This window comes from Eschscholzia californica, unplaced genomic scaffold (assembly GCF_041429995.1).
Source record: "Eschscholzia californica isolate CP2 unplaced genomic scaffold, dmEscCali1.0.p SCAF_4, whole genome shotgun sequence".
Classification (NCBI taxonomy): domain Eukaryota; kingdom Viridiplantae; phylum Streptophyta; class Magnoliopsida; order Ranunculales; family Papaveraceae; genus Eschscholzia; species Eschscholzia californica.
The window spans coordinates 18,568,038-18,582,544 of record NW_028238461.1 but is presented as its reverse complement, the minus strand read 5'-3'; the positions used below and the strand labels follow the sequence as shown (position 1 = coordinate 18,582,544).

General features: G+C 36.8%; 2 protein-coding genes across 2 annotated transcripts; both read left to right on the top strand.

The window, feature by feature from the left end:
- Positions 1–761: 761 nt before the first annotated feature.
- Positions 762–5,937, top strand: LOC147543399 (protein LONGIFOLIA 1-like). The gene is made up of 5 exons (XM_086672822.1): positions 762–1,603; positions 2,320–2,366; positions 2,475–4,550; positions 4,632–4,782; positions 4,944–5,937. Exons 1-5 carry the CDS (start codon positions 1,447–1,449, stop codon positions 5,777–5,779), a joined length of 3,267 nt encoding a protein of 1,088 aa, XP_086528948.1. The 5' UTR covers positions 762–1,446; the 3' UTR covers positions 5,780–5,937.
- Positions 5,938–7,111: 1,174 nt separating this feature from the next.
- LOC147543398 (actin T1-like protein) lies at positions 7,112–9,882 on the top strand. Its single transcript, XM_086636310.1, has 3 exons — positions 7,112–7,445; positions 9,287–9,365; positions 9,597–9,882. Exons 1-3 carry the CDS (start codon positions 7,294–7,296, stop codon positions 9,663–9,665), a joined length of 300 nt encoding a protein of 99 aa, XP_086492436.1. The 5' UTR covers positions 7,112–7,293; the 3' UTR covers positions 9,666–9,882.
- Positions 9,883–14,507: the final 4,625 nt, after the last annotated feature.

Here is a 14,507-nt window from a genome sequence, read left to right as displayed (position 1 = left end):
CAGTTTTACATCTCATGCTTTAGTTAACCTTTTCTTTTTGTCTAAGCTTTCTCACTCTGACATTAGACTAACTCCTAAAATGAAGTAAAGGTCAAGTAATAGACATTTCCAGTCTTGTATATACATAAAATATGTAGTTATAAATTTGTTCACATGGTTACTCCATTGACATCTCACAATGGTGCGTCTAGAGGCACCCTGTAGTTTACTCTTTGGACTCCCTATCTCTTGGTACTCCACGGACCGTGACGGTTTGAGGACACTCAGACTAGACCAAATCTATGTTCGACTTGAACATTACGGACTAAATCCAGTCTAAAAATTATCGGACTAATCAAATTTGTGAGCTCTCGGACTGACCCAATCTGTGAACTTCAGACTGCTCAATCCGATATTATGTAGACTGTCAAGAGATAAATGTACGAAGATCATACAATGGGACACCTTTAGAGGCACCTGTCTCACAAAACCTATATTATTATAAGGTGAATGAAACATGAGATTGTACTACTATACTACTATATAGAGTAAGACTACCCAGCCCGCCACTTTTAAACCCCCACTTGAACCGTCTAGAGAGAAACTCTTGTTGTTCTCTCTAGACGGTTCAAGTGGAGGTTTAAAAGTGGCGGGCTGGGTAGAGTTTTTGTACTATATAATGGTAAACATTCTCTTTCCGAGAAAAACTACATAATGGTAAATATTCTCTAGGGAGAATAGTTTTTTTTTTTTTGGGTTGAAAATCTAGGGAGAATAGTTGAAGGACAAGCAAGTAAAACTTGTCAGACTTTACAGAACATAAATTCTTCTACTTTGATTTCTTTCTTTTTCATCCTGGTTGGACTCCTTCACATGTTCATGTAGATGATAGGGCCTAAATTTGATTCCACCCACACACATGTGAAGTCTAAGAAATTTCAAGAAAATACAACCCATATCAAAATCTGACCCACACTTCCCTAATTTATCCATACAATTTTCCCCCCTCTCTCTCTCTCTCTCTCTCTTCCTACATTCAACCCATCCATCCTCCCACACTCATTTCTTTTCTAGTTATGGCTGCTTCCTCCCACATCATTACATAAATTTTACAGTACCCATTCTTCTTGTTCTTCTCGTAAAACCCAAAAGAAGCACTTTTTAGATTGAAAAATAACACCTTCATAATGATTTCTTCTTGGGTTTGCAGATAATGTATTAATGGTGTTTTCTAATGATTTTTGAGTGTTTCCTGAAGATAAATAAGTCATTAGGGTTTCTGGGTACCTTCTAAATCTTCATTTTAAGCTTCCATGAACTGAAGACATGACATTTTGATTATAGGATAGTCCTTTGTGAAATGGGTTTTGCAAATATTTGAGGAAAAATAAAGGATTTTGAGAAAACTCCATTAATATTCTGCAACTTTTTAGGGTCTGAAGTTGTGTAATTTTTGGCTAACTTGAAATGTCTGCAAAACTTTTACAAGCTTTAACAGAGGATAACCCAGATCTACAGAAGCAAATTGGGTGTATGACTGGTATCTTTCAGCTCTTTGACAGACAGCAAATTGTCACTGGAAGAAGAATCACTAATCACAGTCACAACAGACAGCATAATACTGGTAAATCCTTATTTGGGTAGTTCTTCATTTGAAGTTATCTTAATTATTTGAGCTATAGGTTTTATTTATGTGTATTCTGCTTCATTCATAACTACTAGTTTTTGGTTCTAAATGTCTAAAAGCCTCTTAGGATGTTGGGAATTTGATTATTAGGTTCATGTTTACTTTAGTTGTCTTAGTCATGGATTTGTAGTTCAAAGTTCCTGATTTTGGAATCTATTATCACTATTAATTGCCGCAGCGGAACGTTATTTCGCACCAACGCTCAAAATTCCGTCTAATTCCGACGCCCGTAGCTTCGATTTTAGCCGTTTCAGTCGCTTGCCTTTAGTTTTGGCCGCATCGATTTCTCTTCCGCGTGTATTTCCGCCAATTCCTCTTCATCATTATGGAACCTCCATCTGAACTTCTTGAATTCCTGTTGCCATGTTTTCCAAGCAAAAAAACGCGTTATTTATGAATCCGCCATAATCTGTCAATGATCTTATTGTTCCAACTACTTTTAGTAGATGAAGAATATTACAATATCTATTAGTCTGTGATTTTAGGCTAAAATTTGAAGAAATTGTTCATTTAGGAAGTTTTTCGAATATTTATTTGATTATAAACAAATATCTTTAGTCGACGACTTTCATGGGTTGGTTTCTTCAGTTAAGAATCATTTATGATTCTCTTTCATGGCACTTGGTCTAAATCTTTCTTGTTTCCCTCTATAGGTCATTCTCACATCAACAATGGCAACCTTAGAAGTGAGACTAATAACGTAAGTTGACATATATGGATATATTATGAGCTAATAATTTTGTGATTTCTGCTATGGTACTTTTGTGTTATGATTTATCCTTAGAAAATACTGGCCTTGTTTTTGCAGGGAAAATATTCTAGCAAAACTGTCAACGAAAAACAAAGAGTTGGAACTGAGTCATCACGGGCTTCTTTTTCATCTTGTTCTAGTTCATCGACTTTCTCTTCTCTCGACTATGAGAACCCAACTCGACTAGAAACCGCTTCTTTTGAGAGAATCATCTCTTATGAAACATCCTCAAAGGATTTAGCTAAACGACAACCTAATGCTTCTCCTCAGTTAGGGCACTCGTCCGTTGGTTTCCGAGATGTGGTTAAGGGATCTATGTACAAGGATGGTCGTCTCTTATCAGCTAAAACTACAACAAGAGAAGAACAAGTAAATAATGTAGTGAAAAACAGAGATTCTCATCGGTCTCATCGACTATCTAAATCACTGGATGGATCTCATAATGTAGGGATTAATGGTAATTCAAGAATGCCGGCTGATTTCAGTGAGTCAGTAAGACTTCTCGGTAAACTTCGAGAGGGGTCTGCTCGTTTTAATGATGCCAAAGAGCTACCAAGATCACTATATGAAACGCTAGATAGGTCTTCATTTTCAGTGACAAATGATGCCCGTCGATTCTCTTACGATGAACGAGAAATGTCTCGGTCCTCTTTCGAATCTCTAGATAGTGTGAGGTCCAATACAAAGCATGAAGGTCCCAGGAGATTTTCAATGGATAACAGGGAAGGATTGATTAAGAGGTCTGACTATCTTCCAGAATCAACTTGGTTTTCGAAAGATTTAGACTCTGATAGTGGCAAACCTACGGTAGCACAAAGTCCACAACAAGAAGTGGGGAGTTACAAGCAACAATCCAATATTGTAGCCAAGCTGATGGGTTTGGAAGTTATGCCCGGTTCCAATGCCACAATTGGCGATAATCATAGTTTTTCAACATTATCGGGAAGAACTACTGAGTATTCCGAGTACAAGCAAAACAGAAAATCTAGTTCTCCCAGAACTTCTGTTAGGGAAGCTATTTCACCGCGATTGAAAAGTTCTAATTTTGTGATGAAACCCATCTCAAGCACACCATTGCCAATTGAACCAGCTCCATGGAGGCTGATGGATAGTCGTCGTGCCTTTAAGAAACCAGTTGTGAGTAGCATTCCTCCAAGATCTTCAGACCTTCCTCCTTCTGCTTATGCTAAGATTGACCAGAGGTTGAGAGAACTTGAGTTTGAGCAATTGGATGAGGATCTTAGAGCTCTTAAACACATGTTGGATACAATGGAGGCGAAAGGGTTTCTTGAGAGCAACCAACAAGAAGATTCATCTTCCAATTTTGAATCACATTATAACCAAACAAACCAGAGTGACCTTGGTCAAAACTCAAGATTGGATAATAGGAAAACCCCTCAAAACGACCATCAAATTTCTGGAACAGTCAAGAGTATTAGTTCTTTTGAATCTCCAATTGTGATCATGAAACCTGGTAAACATCTGGAGAGGTCTACTATTCCTGCTTCCTCAGTTAGTTCAGTAAATGGTTTTTCAGGTCCCCGGAATATCCAGGATGGCGATTCGGTTGATAGAAGAAAAGATTCAATGAACAGGCAAATGATTAAGGACCCAAACCAGAAACTTAGTTTCAGAGAGCCTGTGAATCGAACATTTAGTCCCACTGATAAGAAGGTTAACAATAAGAACTTAAAATCAAGACATACTTCAACAAGGTCTGAACAGCCAAGAGAGAACAAAATAAGCTCAGCAAAGAGCTCAAATTCTATAAGCCCAAGATTGCAACAAAAAGATCATGAGAAAACGAAGCAAACTCGTCCTTCAATCTCTTCATCAGATTTGAGCAAGCAACCCAGAAAACAATCTGTTAAACAGTCAGGAGAATCAGGTCTTCCAGGAGGAAAACGTAAACCAAAAGCTGCGACTGAAATCAGAAAAGGAACAAGAAGTTCTATATACCAAGGGGATGAAATTTCTACTCCATCAGGTAGCAATATTAGCTCTACGTCACATATAGATATGGAGGTGACAAGTGCTGATCGTTCCGTAGAAATAGGCGGCATTTTTACTCCATTAGATAACTGGAGCCCATCAAGGAAGCTTTCTAACAACCCAAATTCCACTTTTCAGAAAGTAAGTAGTTTTTGCTCTCAAGTCATTTATGTCACCTTATTTGTTCTCTTATCTAACAGTTTTTGCTATTCTTTCTTTCAGAAACCAGCAAATAGGCCGAGTAAGGATGGTTCGTTGGGCGAAGTCCCGACAGTTGTCCCCGAACAACCAAGCCCCGTCTCTGTTCTTGATGGCTCTTTCGATAGAGATGATTTTTCTTCTCCTGTGAAGAATTTATCAGATCCATTTAAAGGTGAAATCTTTGTTTGAACTTTTGTAGCTTACATTTTGATTATCCAACTCGTAGCTATATAATTCCGATAAGAGTTCGACATACTGTTAGAATAGGTATATGTTTCACAAGATTCTATCTTTCTCTTCTTTTTCATTAATTTTTATTTTGCATTTCTACAGAAGTTAAAATGGAAATTTCTGATCAAGGCGATCCTGGCAAAGTAGAATGGAACCTATTTGATCCTTTATCTGAGAACACAAGACAAGATCATAGTTTGAAGATCAACCGCAAGAAATTAGAAAATGTTGAGAATTTGGTTCAGAAACTTAGACGACTGAACTCAAATCATGACGAATCCACTACGGACTATATTGCATCACTATGTGAGAAGAATAACCCAGATCACAGATACATTTCTGAGATATTAATAGCATCTGGATTACTACTTCGAGATCTTGAATCCGACTTCAGTAGCATTCAACCTCATTCGTCAGGCCGTCCAATCAACCCAGACTTATTCATTGTCCTCGAGCAAACCAAAACCAGCAGCTTCCTCCCCGAGAAAGACCAGAAGTGTTCAAAGATTTCCGAATTAAATCAAGAAAAAGTACATAGAAAGTTCATATTTGATGCCGTTAACGAAATTCTGGAACAGAAATTTGCTTTGGTGGGTCCTTTGCCTGAGCCATGGTTACAGGACAAAAAGCTGGTAGGAAGTACTTTAAATTCACAAAGACTTCTCAGAGAGTTGTGTTCAGAAGTCGAAAAGCTTCAACTAAAGGAAAGCTCAGACTGCAGTTTTGAAGGCGTCGATAAAATGAAAAACATCTTATTCGAGGATGTGATGAGTATGTCAAGAACTTGGGCAGATTCGAATGGTGAGGCTTCAGGAGTAGTCTTGGATATCGAACGAATGATTTTTAAAGATTTAGTGGGTGAGATTGTGAAAGGGGAGACGGTATTTAATCCAAGAATGAAGCAGAGTAGAAAATGCAGACAATTGTTTGCTCAATAAGTTTATATATACCTTTTACTTGTTTGTGTTTTGTTTTCATGTAGAAACTTAATCATTCTAGATAGGAATTTGAAGGTCTATGATTGTTTGTAAGTAATTTATTTTCAGGGTTCTAAAAACAGTTATTATCAATACGAAACTGCAGATTCTATATTTTCGATGTCGATCTTGAATAAAGCCGTTTAGTTAATGAATAATAATCACCGAATTTCGTAATGAGAAACTAATACAATTTTAACAATTTCAACAAAAACAATACTACCATTTTAACAACTTCAAAACAAATACATAGCAAAAAAAGAAAGGGTAAATGTACTTTGGGGTAAAAGGAACTCCAAAAGTGTTGGTATTTCATTATAAAGTTGCTCTTTCATGAAACTCACTTATTGAACTTCAAAATCGTATAACTTCTCTAGTCATTTTATGTTGGTTGTCCATAAAACTAGTACATTGCGAAAATCGCTATTTCTGATTCACAAAGATTTGTTGCATTGATGTAACAAACTAGTAGTTACTGTCTACACTCTACAAGGTTGCGTGAAGAAAGATAATTCTTTCTTGTTTAGTCTTATTCAGATTTTGACGTAAAAATAGATGTAAATAATTCTTCTTTTTGTTGAGTCTTATTAAGATTTTGACATAAAAATGTGACATCTTTGTGATTACATATTTTCGTCATTAATTTTTGAAAACTTGAATAATTGTACACAAGGTGGAATTATATGTTGAAATAAAGGTTAAAAAAGTGATGGTAGATTTGTCTGAACTTTAAAACCCATTATGCGATGGATCTACAGTTCAACCCAAGATCGTCAAACACGGAGGGCCATCAGTTGGCACAATTGTTGCTAGAGGTACCCCACGTAGTCAGTTAATTCAGTGTTTTTCAACTTCATTATGTAATTCTCAATTGCGGTTTCCGCCTATATACGAAATTTGATTCAAAAAGAAAAACTTTAAAACCGATAAAAATCTAGATAATGCTACTCAGACTCCCAAAGTACAGACAAAGTCAAGAATGTAAGCATTTTGAGGGTGTGGATTTTATTCACCTTTACCAAAATAAAAGTGATTTGCAAGTGTTTAACCTAATAGTGCCTACTTTCTTGACTTTGTCTGTACTTTAAGAGTTTGGGTTGCATTATCCTAAAAATCTAGGGTTATCAGGTCTCCTGAAGATAGGAAATGTTAAATGTACAAAAAATCTTTGACAAGATTCTTGACAAAATGTCATTTGAACGGTCCCGATCAAAGTCAATCTTTGAAAAACTTTGATCAATTTTTGTCTTTTAGTGAAAAAGAGTCATTAAGTCACAAATTTTGTCAAGGATCTTGTACATGTTGCACTCCGGATACCCCAATCTCAAATGAGTAAGCCGACTCAAAAACAACTTCCTTAGACCATTTTCATCCAACCAAACACACCCCTAAGTTCAACAACCAAAGTAGATAAAGGGAAATAAAGAATCGTCCCTCGTTATCTCATCGTCTTCGAAAGAGAGAGAAAGTGAGAAATGGATAGGTTTTTCGGAAATGCATACAGAGGAGACCCAGGAGTTCCACACACCGATCCAGAACGATTCGTGAACATCTGGATTGGTTCCTTGGCCTTCTCTGCTCTCACCTGGGTCGATCCTTATATGTGGCAACTCTCCAATCAAGTCAAGTAAGTCTCTCCCCCTCTCTCTCTCTATATATATGTTTCAATTTCTCTCACACTCTGCTTTTTTAGGGTTTTCTATTCATGGTTCATTTCTAATACTACTGTATATGTTTACTAGGTTTCTACTCTTGTGATTTTTTCAATTAAACTTGACACAGTAGATGAATTGTGTTTCACTTTATTTCCCTAGATAAGATATCACATGAGATTTTTAGGGTTTGTTCAGCTACAAGCCTACAATACACTGGAAGTGACCCTTATTTCTTAGCATATCGTAAATTTGTGAATGGACTTTAGGGTTAGATTTCTTTCTAGGCATTGAATTTAGGGCAAACAAGCCTAGGAAGAGCACCAAGAAGCAAATGCAGTCGCTTTGGTTAACTACTTATGTATCTGCAACATGGCATTTTGTATAGTAAGACTAAGAGGAACTTTATTACTTATTTAGTTGTGAAGGTAGTCAAGGGTTCCATGGATATGTCTTACAAGTACTAAATATAATTAGTTGGATATGTGAGAATAGTCCCACATGGGAGAGGGAGTATCTAGCAACCAAGACTATAATGTCTAGGTCCTCTCCTGTCATTGCCAATTGGCTTTGAGTTGGATGACCTCAAACTTAACTGATGAATCATGAAATGTTTTTTCTGAGTTCTTTATTTCTTCTCCAATAAAAGCTCGAGTGTGGTGAGCCACTATATAGCTTAGCTTAGACTCACTGTGGAGATCAAAGTCCGAATCTTATTGTATAAAAAAATCTATACTACATACATAGTCGCGCCCTACTTCAAAACGATATTATATTGATCTTGGAAACTATGTAGTTGTAGTATGTATTCGATGGGGAGAAAAGATAGATTAGTGCGTTGGGAGAGGATGAACCAAAGAAGCTTATGGACCCGCTCGAGCGGCAAAGCGAAGAGCGATTACACCGAAGACTCATGTCAAGCCATAGCGTCGAGTCTTTTCGCCTCTCAACCACACTAAGCGAGAGCACCTTATATGAAATCGGGACTGGATCTTTGAATAGCTTCACCTGAAACTGGTAGACACACTGAGCCACCACGTAAAGCTCCCCTTTCGCCCGTCATATGCTATTGGTGGTCACTCTAGCCCCTCGATGGCATAGCGATATGTAGGCTAGGCAAACAATGAAGCAAACTTTAGAGGCTCCAACATTCATTATCACAAAACTATACTCTATGTACTTCCATCGATAGTTCAAGTGAAGGCTGGTTAATCTCAAGCCTTTGTGATAGTACGCGGATCACCAACTTCCCAATGGACCCTCCTACTTCCTAACTAGAACCCTGAAAACCTTCTTTCAATCAAAAACTTTTTCACTTCCCCTCAGGATACTTGAAAAATGAAAAGAGAGGTAATAGGCCAGTGCATTAGATAACATCTTCCTTCACAAGAAAGCCAATTTCAAATGGAATCGCTTAATGACTGATCTCAAAATGCTTTTTCTCTCTTCAACTGTTGTACTATAGTACTAGTATCTTCAGTTCTTCACATCTCTAATGGGTCAAACTACGTAGTAATGAGTAAGTAGGACGTCATTAAAGCATCAAATGGATACATCGAAGGTTAGCACACAAAAATCTGTACTCTAATTGGTCTGTAGATGATTTGGCTTTATAATTCTCCTGATGTTGTATAACTTCTTGCTTCTTAAAAGTATTTTGTGAAGTTCTTTTCGCCCGTATCATTGCTGTGGTATATTGCTTTATATCTACATGCAGTTATTTTCTGTTCTACGTCGTCTATATCTGATGTGAAAAAAATTGTAGTTTGACAGTCAAGTTTTTTCTTTTTCTCGTGGGTTTTTTTTATATATGCAGTTGGCATGATAAGGCAATGCTATTCGAACAATACCACTGGAAGAAAGCTCTGAAAAAGAAACAACCATACAAGTTTAAGGTATGTTTCCAATTGCTCTTATATGTCTCATAAGATAAACTATTTGTGCCTATTGGAACTTTCACACATGGGAAGACTTTTTTTTGTTTCTTGATAACAAAAGAAGTGATTAATGATTATCAACACTTGGTTCAAATTATGCTCAAATATCTCGAACAGTTAAGTAGGAATTGACGAATTCCTTATCCATTGTTTCGTTTTCTTGAAAAGTTAGGGTTATTTTTGTTGCAGTGGAACGAGTACATGGACAAGGACTTGCGAGAATCATACTACTTTAACTGGCCCGTCTACTTTCCTTAGATCAAATGTTCAATTTATAATGGTCTGCATTATTAGTCCACAATGAACATCTCCGGCGTATTTACTTTTGTCATCAAATGCATCAAGGAACTCAGAATTATGTCCAGTTATGTAGGATGAGTAAACCAAAAATTATATTGTTCATGGTCATCCAGTTTGAATGTACTTATCAATTAGGCCATATTTGGCATGCGTGAAAGAGATGCGGTTGGTGGGACGAGCAATCTCGTAATGTGATTCCTAGTTATCTTTTTTTACCTTACATTACTATTTAATTTGTTCAAGAATATCAGTGGCAGAGATCGATTTTGTTGGTAGATTATTTGATTGATGATTTCAAAGGAAAAAGAATAGTAAACCTACCCATCCCTTGGGTTTGAGATTCCCTTTTTTTTGTTGAAATGGGTTGAGATTCCCTTATCACGGGAGATCCTATTACGTTGGAATGTGATTCCTGATGCATTCTCTCGTAAATGCAAGAGCATGCCATTTTACCGCTCATGGACTATAGGCCTTAGTTTACTAAAAGTTTTGTTGCCTAACAAAAGATCTGATTCTACCACCCCACTAGGGTTTGCTCATCATCTTCTAAATTAAGTCTTAAACCCCAGGTCCCATTAGGTTTTATCCTGGTTCAATAATAAAATAAAAATAAGGGTTATTTTCCAAATAGCCCCCAACTTTATGACCAGCTTCCTGCCTAGCTCCTTACTTTATCAAAAATACCCAGATGGTCCTCTTTTTGAGTTACTGTTATAACACCGTTAACTAGTCATCACCCTCTCTCCACCATCTCATCACCTCTCTCTGCCACCTCATCGTCTTCACAGCCCAATTTTGCCGGCCGGCGACCTTCAAACATTAAAAAAAAAATTTCATCTCTCCCCTCTCTCTGTAAAAAAAAAAAAAAATTTTAATTTTCTCTCTCCTCTCTCTCACTCTCTAAATACTCCGGCGAAGGGGAAACAAACCCCTTCGCCGAAGATCTGCTCTCGAGCAGACCTTCAAGGTCTGTCCGAGCAAATCTCCAGGGAAGAGGGGGGTTTCCTCTTCGCCGGAGTATTTAAAGAGAGAGAGAGAGAGAGAGAGAGAGGAAATTAAAAAAAAAAACAGATCTTGAAGGTCTGTTCGGGCAGACCTTCAAGGTTTGTCCCCTTCGCCGGAGTATTTAGAGAGAGGAGGTATGAAGTTTTTTCTTTTTAATGTTTGAAGGTCGCCGGTCGGAAAATTGGCCGACCGACGACCTTGGGCGGTGAAGACGATGAGGTGGCGAGAAGATGAGGTGGCAGAGAGAAGTGATGACATGGAGGAGAGAGAGGTGATGACTAGTTAACGGTGTTATAACAAGAACTCAAAAAGGGAGTCACCTGAGTATTTTTGATAAAGTAGGGGGCTAGAAAGGAAGCTGGTCATAAAGTTGGGGGCTATTCAAGAAATAACAATAAAAATAATGATCACAAACTGGCACTAATATATACTGGTAATATCCATAATTTTTGGTAGCAGATAATTAAATTTAGTGTTATAAGCAGTGGTGTTTGGTCTATTCATGAATTAAAGCTTCTGTCCTGTCTTTGTGATCAAGAGTGACTGAGTGAGATTGTTGTGCAAGGGACCACAATCCACAATTACCTTTTCTTCTCTCTCTCTCTCTAGGGGTTTAGAGGACCACCACCCACTATGAACCTTTTAGGCCAAGAATCTCAGTTTACTTGCTGATAACAATGGGGAGAACTTTTCTTTTGCTTTTGATTCTGCAAAGCGTAAATGTAACTATTTGTCTGTACCTATCTCAATTCTCAAGCATGCCTCTCATGCCGACCGGCTGAGATTATTGCTCTTACCCTACAAATTTTGGCTTTTGGCCCATGCTCTAACTGACCTAATTATTTATCTGACATCCCTTTAAGTTTACGACCCACAAAAGTTAGATAGAATTAAAATGGTGAGATGATACAACAAATCAAGTGTTGTTAAATGTTTTTTTTTTTTTTTTTTTTTTTTTTTTTTTTTTTTTTTTTTACGGATACTTGGTACGACTATTTAAAACTAAAAGTAGATTGAATGATCGACTTGGATTCTGTACTCCAACAGCTTTGGATTCTTCAAATGAATCAGAGTTTTGTCGACAAATTTATCTTGGAGGTCAAGAGTTTGCTCTATTATTGAGCGTCTAATCAATCTTGGCATGCTTCTTGTAGTTTCAATTATTTTATCTTTAACCGGGATGGTTTAGTTATTTTGTACTTGGACACACTTGTATTCTATGTATGTTTTTTTCGTTGCCGTCTTTACCGTGTGATATATATATTGAGGTTCTCAGAGAAAAGATAAAAAAGAATAGGCCAGTCCGGGGGTGCAAGCAGTAAAGTTTTGATTTGGACCCCCCGGCCAAAGAGCCACAAACGAAGACTACAAAAATAGAACTATGAGTATCCCAGTTTATTTTATCTTCATAAAACATTACTAACAAACAAGTAGTCTACTTTATCTCAATTGGTTGAATCCACGTTAGAGAACCCAAACAACCGAAGTACAATCTCAAACATAAACATCTTTTCTTCTTAAATTGTATCTTTTTTTTTTAAATACTGTAGTCTATAGTTTTACCATCACCACGATTACTATACTCCACTACTGACACTTCTACCATCACCACGCTTACTATACCTCCACTACGACCACCGCAATTACAAAAGCTCTATTATTGTACCTCCACTACCACTACCACAATTACAAAACCTCTTTCATTGTACCACTACGATCACCACTACCATTACTAAACTTCAACACCACAACCACCACCATAAAAATTGTAGTATTTTTTAATAGCCGCGACTTTGGGGGATAAAAAAAAATCTTCGAGGAATCCACGTTTCTTTGTAAAATCTCTACGGCATATTTTTCTATGGAGAACACAGAAAAAATTTATAATTTATAAAATTGACTTTGAATAATTTTTTTTTTATATCAAGTCCTTTCTCCCTATGCCTTCTTCTATGGACAAAAACTCATTCATCTCATCTACTCTAATAACTTCTAGCCAAATTTTTTGTTTTTCCTTCTCCATCACTTCTCTTGCTTATTTTTCCCAAATCTCGAACGGTCCAACCCCTACTACCTTTTTTCTCTAAAATTAGAAACAAAGTTAGAGAGATAAAGAGGGAAAAACAAACATTTTAAACCCTAGAAATCATCAAATAAAATCTCGTGAAACTCTTAATAATCTTTTATGGGACGCCCAAAGCAAGTTTCTTCATCCATTAATCTTCCCGAAGAGAGGTAACAACATTCTAAACCCTATAAATCAGTTAACTTTGAGCCTTAAAACATATTTTACATCACTTCTAAACATATTAGGTTTGTTATCAATGTTTTTAGGGTTTAGTGATTAGAAAAAACAAAGCTTTGGAGTAGAAGATGAAGAAAAGAAGAAACACTTGGAAGAAGTTTAGGGTTTAGATCCCTAGAAAGATTTTGTTTAAGTTTATAAGTGTTTTTTCTAAATTTTTCTACAGGATCTTCTAAAAACTTAATTTTTTTTAATCCCCAAAATCGAAAGCCCTATAGCAACAAATAGAAATAAAAAAGTCAATTTTAGTTTACCAATTTTATAGAAAATTTCTATTCCCCGAAGATTTTTCTTTGTTCCCCAAAGTCGTACTTTAGTTGATACTTCTACCACCACCACGATTATTAAACCTCCACCATTGTACCTCCACTACCACCACCATAATTGTTAAACCTGTACCACCGTACGTCCACTACCACCACCTCTAGTACTAAACCTCAACACTACAACCACCACCATTACCAATCCTCCACAACACAACCACAACCACCGTCAACCGACACTATCACCGTAAGAACAAAAAAAGGAAGCTGAAATTTTTTTACGTTCTTTTTTCCAAGAATCATCTTTTAATACTTTTTTCGGTTACAAAAAAAAGAAATTAAACAAGCTATTGACTCAACCTAGTTCCGAACTCGCTGAACCACTTGATCGGGAGATCGACTAAAGACAGGCGTGGATTCTGCCTGGATTCGAGCCAATTTTTGACTAATTCAATCATATCGTTCAGTTTACACTGCAAGTTATGAACACAAGTGTCATTTAAACCTCACATTATGTGCAAGAAAGATTCAGAAGGTTCTGATATACAAATTTCTTTTTTCTTGTGAAACGGTTGTAGGCCACATTCTTTAACTCGCTTCGGGCCTTCGAAATCTCAGGACAGGTCTTGAAAAAACCCCACTAACAGAACCACTCAATCTAGCAACTACACGAAGAACCAACAAATTTAATCATTTTCAAGCACTATCATGTTAATACCTCAACTCACTCTATCAATATCTTTTTCTCGAAAAAAGCCAAGTAACTTCAGAGCCTGATCATGAAATCTGATCAGCACTTTGATTATCTTATTTGTCACAGATTGTTCATTATCATTTTCTTCCTCTAATACCTTGTGGTTTCTCTCTAACCATATTGTCCACATGATGGCTAAAGGGATATACAACTGAATGAACAATTTCCTATCGGTAATTTTTAAACTTTATGTTATGACAAAAGCAAGTAATCCAAGAAAAGCAATAAGAAAAAAAGAACAATCACACAAAATACAAGGTATTTACGTGGTTCGGTTGGTGAGACCTACTCCACGACGACAACATCGCAATAATTTCTACTATGATAAGCAACACGTTGTTGGGTTATGGTGGTGTCTACTAATGTCGTATAAACGGAATCTCAGACATCTAATGTCTTGACATTTGTATTGGTCCCATTACCATCATGCATAAACTAGTAATTAACTAATAGGAGATAGTAGATTACCTTAA